The following is an 11,508-nucleotide window of genomic DNA, read 5'->3' on the forward strand; positions in this document are numbered from 1 at the left end:
TAGATCATGAACAAGATACTCCACTTGAGTTGGAAGATCATTCAACGACAATTAGACCAACAGAAGGATTTGTCATTACAACACCAAAAACAATATCAGAGGAATGTGTTTATAACGGAAAGACTTATGCTGATGGTGCAAATATTGAGACTGGAGATCCATGCAAACATTGTTATTGTATGTATGGTGATATTGTATGTGCTATTCCAGAATGTGGACGACCACATGGACAAGAAGGTAAAAATTGTAAAGCTGTGCCACCCAAAGAAGGACAATGCTGTTCTGATACATTCATCTGTGGTGATGAGACTGTCACAATTCCACCAGAAAGTTTCGATGATGAATTGCAACAACACATTATTCCAGCAAAGGGTACAGTTACAGGTGTAAAGGACAGAAAACGACCACCACAAGTTGCACCATCAACAATGAAACCAAAGGTTGAAAAAGCAGACAAGTCATCTGAAGAAGATTTGGATGAAGGTTACCCAACAGTATTACACTTAACAACAACAGAATCTGCCATCAAGGAGAAACCATCATTGACTGATAGAATAGATGAAAATGTTGATGAGACAGAGGTAACAGAAAAATCCCATGAAGCAACAGAAAAACCACATGAAGATTCAGAAGTCACTGAAAAATCACATGAAGAACCATCAGTTTCACACGAAGAACCAGAGGTCACAGAGATACCACATGAAGAACCAGAGGTAACAGAAAAGGCACATGAAGAACCATCAGTTTCACACGAAGAGCCAGAGGTCACTGAGATACCACATGAAGAACCAGAGGTAACAGAAAAGGCACAAGAAGAACCAGAGGTAACAGAAAAATCACATGAAGAACCATCAGTCTCACACGAAGAGCCAGAAGCCACAGAGAAACCACATGAAGAATCAGAGGTAACAGAAAAGGCACATGAAGAACCAGAGGTAACCGAAAAATCAGTTGAAGAGCCATCAGTCTCAGATGAACAACCAGAGGCTACAGAGAAACCACATGAAGAGCCAGAAGTAACAGAAAAGGCACATGAAGAACCATCAGTTTCACATGAAGAACCAGAGGCAACAGAGAAACCACATGAAGAGTCAGAGGTAACAGAAAAGGCACATGAAGAACCATCAGTTGCACATGAAGAACCAGAAGCCACAGAGAAACCACATGTAGAGTCAGAGGCCACAGAGAAACCACATGAAGAACCAGAGGTTACAGAAAAAGCACATGAAGAGCCTGAACAAGTCCCAGTTGAATCAGACGTTACTGAGAAACCAGTTGAAACTGAAAAACAACCTGAAGTTAAAGGAGAAGGCATTCCAGAAGAAGAGACAACAGTTGCCTCAGCTCACATTCCAGAAGAAAAAGACGAACAAACAACACATAAGACTATTTTAATGACAGAGGAGAGAGAAGAACCAGAAGTTTCTGATCAAAAGACTGAAAAACCAAAGGATGAAGTTCCAGAGACAACATTGAAAACAATTGCTGAAGAAGAAGAGGAAGAAGCATCTGGCGAACAAGCAATGAAACCAATTAGTACACAAGAAAAGGATGTTCCAGCTCCAGAAACAACAGTTAAATCAATTACTGATGAGGAAGAAGAAGAAGCATCTGGAGAGCCAGAAAAGAAACCAGAAGAAATTCCTTCAAGAGTTGGCGATGAACAAACAGAAGCACCAATTAGCGAAGAAACTGAGAAACCATTTGAAATTTCAAGTGTTAAAGCAATTGAGCCAGAAGAAGAGGAAGACAAGGTCACTGAAACACCAGAACACATTCCAATTGATTCAGAAGTTACAGAAAAACCACATGAAGAGACTGAAGAATCACACGATGAGACAGAAACTACAGGTAAACCAGAAGTGTCACACGAAGAACCAAAGGCAACAGAAAAACCAGAAGAAGAGTCAGATGAGTCACATGAAGAAGCAGACGCAACTGAAAAACCAGCAGTCTCACATGAAGAACCAAAGGCAACAGAAAAACCAGAAGAAGAATCAGATGAATCACATGAAGAAGCAGAGGCAACTGAAAAACCAACAGTCTCACATGAAGAGCCAGAAGCCACAGAAAAACCACATGAAGAACCAGCAATTTCACATGAAGAGCCAGAAGCTACAGAGAAACCACATGAAGAACCAGAAACACCAGAAGAAGCAACAACAAAGAAAGTACACACAGATTATGAAGAGCTTCTTCCAAAAGAAATTGCCACAGAATTACCTTCAATGCCATCAGAAGATGAGGTGCCAGAGTCAGTCACAATGCAACAAATGCCAATTGAATCAGATTCACATGTTAAGGATGAAGTCACATCAAGAAAACCAGATGTATCAGAAGAAACAACAATTGGACACGAAGAAGAATCAGACGATTTCAATACAATTATTCCTGAAAAACATGAACCAGTCACAGAACCAGTTACATATCTACCTCCAACAACACCAAAAGCAATTGAAACTGAACAAGAAATGTTCCCACAAAGCATTCCTGGTGAAGGAGCATGCTTATTCAAGGGTGTTACATACCAAAATAATGAACAAATTCCAGATGCCAATGAAGAATGTCTTAAGGATTGTCATTGCATTAATAGTATTGTTAGATGTCAAGCTGCATGTGATCTTGATGAAGAAGTAGGCGATAAATCTGCTGATGAAGATAAACCAGCTGTTGTTGAAGAAATTACCACACAAACTCCAGAATATCCAGCAGTAGTGAAAGAAGTTGTTGCAACAACATTACAACCACCAAAGGAAAGTGACATGACTGAAGAAAACGAAATTGATTCATCCGAAAGAGAAACCACAAGACCAATTCTTAAAGCTCCAATCCCACCAGAAAGTGCTGAAGTTGAAACTGAAGAACAAGCCACAGAGAAACAAATTCCTGAAGTAAGCACTGAAGAAAATCTTATTGAAAGTGAAGAAAAGACAACTGTTAAGGTTCAAATTCCTGAGGAACACATCCCAGTTGAAGCAGAAGCTACAGAAAAACCACATGAAGAGCCAGAGGTAACAGAAAAGGCACATGAAGAGCCATCAGTTTCACATGAAGAACCAGAGGCTACAGAAAAACCACATGAAGAATCAGAAGTCACCGAAAAATCAGTCGAAGAGCCATCGGTCTCAGATGAACAACCAGAGGCTACAGAAAAACCACATGAAGAATCAGAGGTCACAGAGAAACCACATGAAGAACCATCAGTTGCACATGAAGAACCAGAAGTCACTGAAAAATCAGTTGAAGAGCCTTCAGTCTCAGATGAACAACCAGAGGCTACAGAGAAACCACATGAAGAATCAGAGGTCACAGAGAAACCACATGAAGAACCATCAGTTGCACATGAAGAATCAGAAGTCACAGAAAAATCAGTTGAAGAGCCATCAGTCTCACATGAAGAACCAGAGGCTACAGAAAAACCACATGAAGAATCAGAGGCCACAGAGAAACCACATGAAGAATCAGAAGTAACAGAAAAATCAGTTGAAGAGCCATCAGTCTCAGATGAACAACCAGAGGCCACAGAGAAACCACATGAAGAATCAGAAGTCACAGAGAAATCACATGAAGAGCCATCAATTGCACATGAAGAACCAGAGGCCACAGAAAAACCACATGAAGAATCAGAAGTAACAGAAAAATCAGTTGAAGAGCCATCAGTCTCAGATGAACAACCAGAGGCCACAGAAAAACCACATGAAGAATCAGAAGTAACAGAAAAATCAGTTGAAGAGCCATCAGTCTCAGATGAACAACCAGAGGCCACAGAAAAACCACATGAAGAGCCAGAGGTAACAGAAAAGGCACATGAAGAGCCATCAGTTTCACATGAAGAACCAGAGGCTACAGAAAAACCACATGAAGAATCAGAGGTAACAGAAAAATCAGTTGAAGAGCCTTCAGTCTCAGATGAACAACCAGAGGCCACAGAAAAACCACACGAAGAGCCAGAAGTAACAGAAAAGGCACATGAAGAGCCATCAGTTGCACATGAAGAACCAGAGGCTACAGAAAAACCACATGAAGAATCAGAGGTAACAGAGAAATCACATGTAGAGCCATCAGTCTCAGATGAACAGCCAGAAGCTACAGAGAAACCACATGAAGAACCAGAAGTCACAGAAAAATCACATGAAGAGCCATCGGTTGCACATGAAGAACCAGAGGCCACAGAGAAACCACATGAAGAACCAGAAGTAACAGAAAAATCACACGAAGAACAATCAATTGCACATGAAGAACCAGAAGTAACAGAAAAATCACACGAAGAACAATCAACAGAAGTAGCAAAGGAATTGCCAGAAGACATAACAATGACTCCAGGAACAATTGAAATTGATTCACATATGAAACCAGAAGAAGAAGAAGATCAAAAAACTGAGAAACCTATTGAGAAACCACATGGAATTGACGATAGAATATCAGAAGATGGCAGTGAACAAGAAACAGAAAAACCAATGATCCATGAGGAACCTGCAGTATCAACTGAAGAAACCGTACATGAAGAAAAGGAACCAGCAACTGAAAAACCATCTGTAAGTGAAGATGCACCAGGAGCAACACCTAAATCACCAATTCAACCAGAAGATTCATCAGAACAAGTTACCGAGAAAGAAGAACCTGTTGTTGCAGCCGAACACACTACCGAAAAGGCCGAAGAAGTGACAGAACATGTTGAAAAAGTATGCTCTGGAGCAGAATGTAAATTCAGACCAACAATTAAGGAAGAAAAACCAGTATGTGATAGACCTGACTGTGAAGCACCACCATCTGAAGTCGAACCAGAAACTGAAGCTCCAACTGTTGAAGACAAGCAAGCAGATTGTGAAGGAGATGCCTGTGATGTCGAAGCTCCACACACCACTGAAAAGGCTGAAAAACCATCTGAGGATAAACCAACATGTGAAGGTGATGCTTGTGAAGAAGAAATCCCACATACAACTGGACACGTTTTCATTGAAGAAACCACACGTGGCAAGGTAGAAATTCCATCGGCAGAACAAATGACTGAAGCTCCAGTAGTTTCTCATGAGGAACCAGAGGCAACAGAAAAACCACATGAAGAGCCAGAAGTCACAGAAAAATCACATGTCGAGCCATCAGTCTCAGATGAACAACCAGAGGCTACAGAGAAACCACATGAAGAATCAGAAGTCACAGAGAAATCACATGAAGAGCCATCAGTTGCACATGAAGAACCAGAGGCCACAGAGAAACCACATGAAGAATCAGAAGTCACAGAGAAATCACATGAAGAGCCATCAGTCTCAGATGAACAGCCAGAAGCCACAGAGAAACCACATGAAGAATCAGAAGTCACAGAGAAATCACCTGAAGAACCATCAGTTTCACATGAAGAACCAGAGGCCACAGAGAAACCACATGAAGAATCAGAAGTAACAGAGAAATCACATGAAGAGCCATCAGTTGCAGATGAACAACCAGAAGCCACAGAGAAACCACATGAAGAATCGGAAGTCACAGAGAAATCACATGAAGAACCAGCAGTTTCACATGAAGAACCAGAGGCCACAGAGAAACCACATGAAGAATCAGAAGCCACAGAGAAACCACATGAAGAACCAGAAGTAACAGAGAAATCACATGAAGAACCATCAGTTTCACATGAAGAACCAGAGGCCACAGAGAAACCACATGAAGAACCAGAAGTCACAGAGAAATCACATGAAGAGCCATCAGTTGCACATGAAGAACCAGAGGCCACAGAGAAACCACATGAAGAACCAGAAGTCACAGAGAAATCACATGAAGAACCATCAGTTGCACATGAAGAACCAGAGGCCACAGAGAAACCACATGAAGAATCAGAAGCCACAGAGAAACCACATGAAGAACCAGAAGTAACAGAGAAATCACATGAAGAACCATCAGTTTCACATGAAGAACCAGAGGCCACAGAGAAACCACATGAAGAACCAGAGGCCACAGAGAAACCACATGAAGAATCAGAAGTAACAGAGAAATCACATGAAGAGCCATCAGTTGCACATGAAGAACCAGAGGCCACAGAGAAACCACATGAAGAATCAGAAGCCACAGAGAAACCACATGAAGAATCGGAAGTCACAGAAAAATCACATGAAGAACCATCAGTTGCACATGAAGAACCAGAGGCCACAGAGAAACCACATGAAGAATCAGAAGTCACAGAGAAATCACATGAAGAACCATCAGTTGCACATGAAGAACCAGAGGCCACAGAGAAACCACATGAAGAATCAGAAGCCACAGAGAAACCACATGAAGAATCAGAAGTTACAGAGAAGTCACATGATGAACCAGAAGCCACAGAGAAACCACATGAAGAACCTGCACATATTCCAGTTGAATCAGATGTCACAGAGAAACCACATGAAGAGCCTACATCTACTGAAAAAACTGAAGAAGAGAAACCAGTTCATGTGCCAGAGGAAACAACACACAAAATTGAACAACCTGCATCTGATGAAGTTACAGAATCAGTTCCTCTTGAAAAAGAAACGAAAAAACCTGTTGAAGCCGTTGAAGCCGAAGAAGAACCAATTGTATCTGTTACTGGATTACCTGAGGAGCCAACACACAAACCAGAAGAAGAAGATAGTAAGACAACTGTCAAACCAGCTGTTGAAGATAGAGTTAGCACTGATGAAGAATCAACAAGCAAACCAGAATCAACAACAGTCCATATTGTTAAACCAGTTGACTCAGCAGAAGATAGCGAAGAACAAAAAACACAGAAACCAGAAGTTGAACATGAATTACAAGCAACACAACGTCCAGAAATTGATCTCCAAAAACCAGTCGACCATGATGCTCAAGTACCCGAGAAACCAGTTGAAGAAGAATATTCAACAACGACACACAGGCCAGTCAAACAACCACAACCAGGTTACCCACAACAACCACAATCACCTCAACCATCAATTCCAACATACGATGAAGATTATCTTGAAGAAGATGAAGATCCAGCACAATTTGGTCCAGGAACATGTAGATATGGTGGAAAACTTTACGTATCAGCTCAACAAATTCCACGTGATGATCCATGTGATTTCTGCTTCTGCTTTAGAAGTGATATTATCTGCTTACAACAGTCATGTCCGCCACCAATTGGAGGCTGTCACGAGGAGCCAATTCCTGGCTTCTGTTGTCCTCGTTACGAGTGTCATGTACAAATGGCAACGACACTAAATATTACAACAAGTACAACAACCACAACAACAACACTTCCGCCACATTTCCTTCAGTCAGCATATAAGGGTGCAGCCAAACGTGGTGGTTGTCAAATTCAGGGTAAATCATACTCAGTAGGTGAAGAGGTTCTCCAGTCAAGTGGACCATGCATGCGTTGCATGTGTGGTGCTGATGGACAAATGCAGTGCGATCCAAGACCGTGCAGTCCCGAGCCAATGCTTCAGCAAATGATTGCGATAGCAGAACAACGAAGAAGAAGATGAACAGGTGATAATGTAAGTGTGTAAATGGCAATCGTATTGAATTAAGGGGAATTTCTTTTTTCACATTGTGGAAAAAAGTAAAAGTCCATGTTTTATTTTTGTTGTATAAAAAAAAAGAATTAATAATGAGAAAAAATTAATTTAAAAAAATGAAAAAGTGGAAACAATATCTATTAGTAACGAAAGAACCTGAAATAATCTTTGAAGTAATTATAACGAATCTGTTTTTTTCGAATAATTAACGGATTTTTAAAATTTGAAATTTGAATCTTTTGAAGGTGATGAAATTTGAATTTTAAAAAACCGTTAAATGAGAAAGTATGTTTTTTAACGGATTTTTAAAATTTGAATTTGATAATCTTGAAAAGACGATAAAATTTGAATTTCAAAAAGCCGTTAACAATAAACTAAATTGAAATTTTTAAATTTTTGCAAATATTTTTCGATAAAAATTATAGATGAACAAATTTTTTCTCTTCCTCTACGTAACGATAATAGTATTTTTAATAATTAAGGAATTAGAAAAGCCACACAGCACAATTAATTTTGATGATAAAATTTTGTGATGAAACTGAAAATTGTAAAATTTTATCCTCAAAAGTCAACTCGTAAATAACTTTTTTTTTCTCTCCGCTTTTTCCAAGAAGTGCGTGTGGCACACCGTCAATTGTGAAAGAAAATATAAAAAAAAATTGGGAATTGCGAGTGTTTTTTTAGGCACAGCGCGGAAACTGCCAATAAATTAATAACTTATTAAATTAAAATTAATTTATTTGAATTAAATTTTTTTTTAAAGAATCAAGAAAAACTTTCTCCTTCTTGCTTAATATTTTTTTATATATTTTGAAAATCTAAAAAAAGGAAATTTTTGTCAAAAAGAGAAAAGAAAAACGAGAAACAAAAAAGAAGAAAAACGAGCGTTTTGTGGAAAATTAAATGAAAAAAAAAACTTTAATTTTTTTTTATATAGAAAATTATTTTATCGATTTTGCATCTAGTCTCCCTTATTAAAAAAATTAATAAATAAAGAATAACAAATGTGTAAAATTGAAATTGCAGTAATAAGCCGATCTTGTCGACTGGAAACTTTTTTTTTTATTAAAAAAACTTGAATGAAAATTTTTGTTTTTTTTCTATCGAACTGAAAAAAAAATTAAAATAAATTTTTAAAAGCATTTATTTTTCTTATGCCTCAAAACAATGAAAAAAAGTATTTCACAAAACCTTTAACTCATTCTTACCTTACCTACCTAAATACTATATGCTGATTATTATTATGATTATTATACGTACATATAAATATATTTAATTTATAAAATATTATTATTTTTTAACTTTCGAGTTAAAAGATGACAAAAAAATTTAAAACTTAAAGTCTGACTGTTTGATACTGTTGATAAACATTCGATGTCTTGAACTTTCAGATTTTTAACCTTTTTTTTTAATTTTTATTATTTTTTTTATAATTTTTTAAAAAATTATTTAACAATTAAATTCAATTTTTTTCTATGTTGCAATTTTTATTTTCAATCTCGTCTACTGTAATTCAAATATGAATATCGTAAGGTAAACAATTATTTTTTAAATACAAAACCGAAAAAATAAGTAATGAAATTCCAGTCAGGAGTTGAAATTGATTGGGTAATTTTTAATGGAAAATTTAAATTCAAAAACATATTTTAAATTGCTGTTAAATTTCAAAATTTTCGTTAAAATTTAAAATTTCAGTTAAATATTAAAATTTGAAAATTTTTGTTAAAATTTCCGTTAAAATTCAAAAAAAATTTAAATCTGAAATTTCCGTTAAAATTTCAAATTTCCCAATCAACTTCACCTCCTGACAAATTAAAAAAAAATTGTAATGCCATAATCAAAATATTGATTTTGTTTTTAAAAAATAATAAAAGCATGAATAATTTTTAAGTCTATCAGTGCAGTAGAGATGATTAAAAACTGGAAGGAAAAGGAACGACAATTTTGCATCACAAAATGTTCGTCCCTTTTCAAAACTTGGAAACGATAAAGATATTTTGAAAGAGAAAATTTGAGAAATTTTTCAAGAAAAAAAAATATAAAAAATAAAAAAAAAATGATTAGATGATGCATGAAGTGGAAGAAGATGATGAATAATTGCGAACGTAAAAAGTAATTGTTAAGTATTAAGTGATCATAGGTTATTTAATAGTTATTATATCCCCTTTGATAAAAAAAACTAACGTGTATGAAAAGAAAAATTGAGGAAAAACATTTTTTAATTTACAACTTTTTTAAAATTTCCAATAAAATTTTGCATAAATTACTCAAAAAAAAAATTACACACTTATACACGAATTAACACTTTCAGAGGATTTTTATATAAAATCTTTAAACTTTCTATTAGTTTCCAACTTCCGTGCCCATATCCGCGTGGAAGTTTTAGTGCGGATAACCTATATCCGCGCGGAAGTATTTTCATATCCTCTGAAAAGTGAAAAAATAAAATAAAATTTTTTTGTATTCTCTCGTTAGAAAAAAAAAAAATCAAGAAAAATATCAATTTATACATTATATACATTTTTTTCTTTTTTTTCAAACGTCTTTGACGATTTATCAAAAAAATTGGGCAATGAATTTATTTTGAGAATTGTAATTTCGAGAATATTGATTGTACATTATTAAAAAATTCTAACAACATGTGCGAAACTGAAAAATAACTTTAAAGAGAGAGACAATTTTAAAAAATATGAATGAAATTTTTGATTTGTACTATTAAAATATTTAAAAATTGCATGCATCAAAGTAGAATTTATTACCAATTTTAAATTGTATGGAGACTTTATTTGTACTTTAACCTGTAATTCGAAGAGGATATTTTTGGTTAAGTGTCCTTTTATACGAAAAATTTAAAAGAAAGAAAAAATAAAGAAAATAGACAAAAAAAAAATATTGAAAGCTTTTTTATTTTCCTTCTCATCGGTTAAGTAGAGCGTGAAAAGCTTCATGTTCTGCATTATCGACTTTTCAGGATTGTGATGGTAATTTTTATAGGAAGTTGTCTTGCATTGTGGAATTGTCTTGTTGCGTGAAAATGTCGAAAAATCTTTCGATAGGGTATTGTGACTCTAGGTCAGAATCATGGGCAACAAGACTGACTCTGGATCTGTATTCGATCAAATTCGACTTCAGGTCAGAGTTAAATTGACTTGGTGCTGGATTTTTGACTATTTCTACGTCGTGTGCTTATCTAGTTGTTCATGAGAATATTATTCTTTTCTTACAGATCAAATTTTCAGCCTTTGTTCCTTTAATTATTTTACAGAAAAGTTTGCAGAGTTGTGAATGAAGGATAAGGCATTGACACACGTTTTATCGTTTGTTCTTGCCAAAGTCTCATCGGCCTAAAGTCTGTTTTTTGTTCGATTAACCGATCCTTGTGATTCGTAGGGTTCGAGACCAATAACCGCAGGTCAGCATTTTCTGTATATTAGATGCACAATGTTGGAGTTTTTGGCTGTAAATTAAAGTTCGTCCAAGGCTATAGAGGCCTGCATTGTTTGTATTCAGGCATGCAATTTTGGAAAGAATCGAACTTACGCCTTTTAATTGAAGTCAAATGATGTCGCGACTTAGCAATTAAACCTTGTTGAGATGGTTGACAGAATATAAACTTAAGTTATGAACCTGGATTAAACAATTAACTTGATTTATCCTCGAAAGCGACTATATTTAGGAATCTATTACATAGTGTGACTTCCAAGTACACGACAAGCGGTTCATGACATTTCAGTGTGTCACGGTTTACAGTTTTGACAGCACTGCTTCAAAATATTCAAAATTCTGTCACTTTTTATTTAAAAATTCTCAATAAGACTTCAGATCATAAAAACATTTGACTTACTTTACTTTTCAAATTATACCTTCGGGAAAAATCACAGCCCACATGTAGAAAAACTCATAAAAAGTCGCATAAATTTTTCCTCAAATAAATCACTGCCTACACTGCATCAATTCATTTCGAAATCAAGATGATGACAAATACCTCTCATAAATTATCTGTTTTTTTTTTTTGTAC

General features: G+C 35.9%; 1 protein-coding gene across 10 annotated transcripts in view; it reads left to right on the forward strand.

Moving 5' to 3' along the window:
• tnc (tenectin) overlaps nt 1-10,322 on the forward strand; it is a 72,059-nt gene extending 61,737 nt beyond the window's left edge. The window contains exons 6-7 of one of the 10 annotated variants that reach the window (XM_070646231.1): nt 4-6,215; nt 6,246-10,322. In XM_070646231.1, the coding sequence (XP_070502332.1) occupies nt 4-6,215; nt 6,246-7,457 (7,424 nt within the window). In that variant the 3' untranslated portion in view covers nt 7,458-10,322. Of the gene's footprint in view, nt 1-3 lie in introns of all 10 variants that reach the window. The other 9 variants (XM_070646233.1, XM_070646236.1, XM_070646235.1 and 6 more) reach the window with 9 other exon arrangements.
• Nucleotides 10,323-11,508: the final 1,186 nt, after the last annotated feature.

This window comes from Chironomus tepperi, unplaced genomic scaffold (assembly GCF_022539635.2).
Source record: "Chironomus tepperi strain 1889 unplaced genomic scaffold, CSIRO-AGI_Ctep_v1 contig_359, whole genome shotgun sequence".
NCBI lineage: Eukaryota > Metazoa > Arthropoda > Insecta > Diptera > Chironomidae > Chironomus > Chironomus tepperi.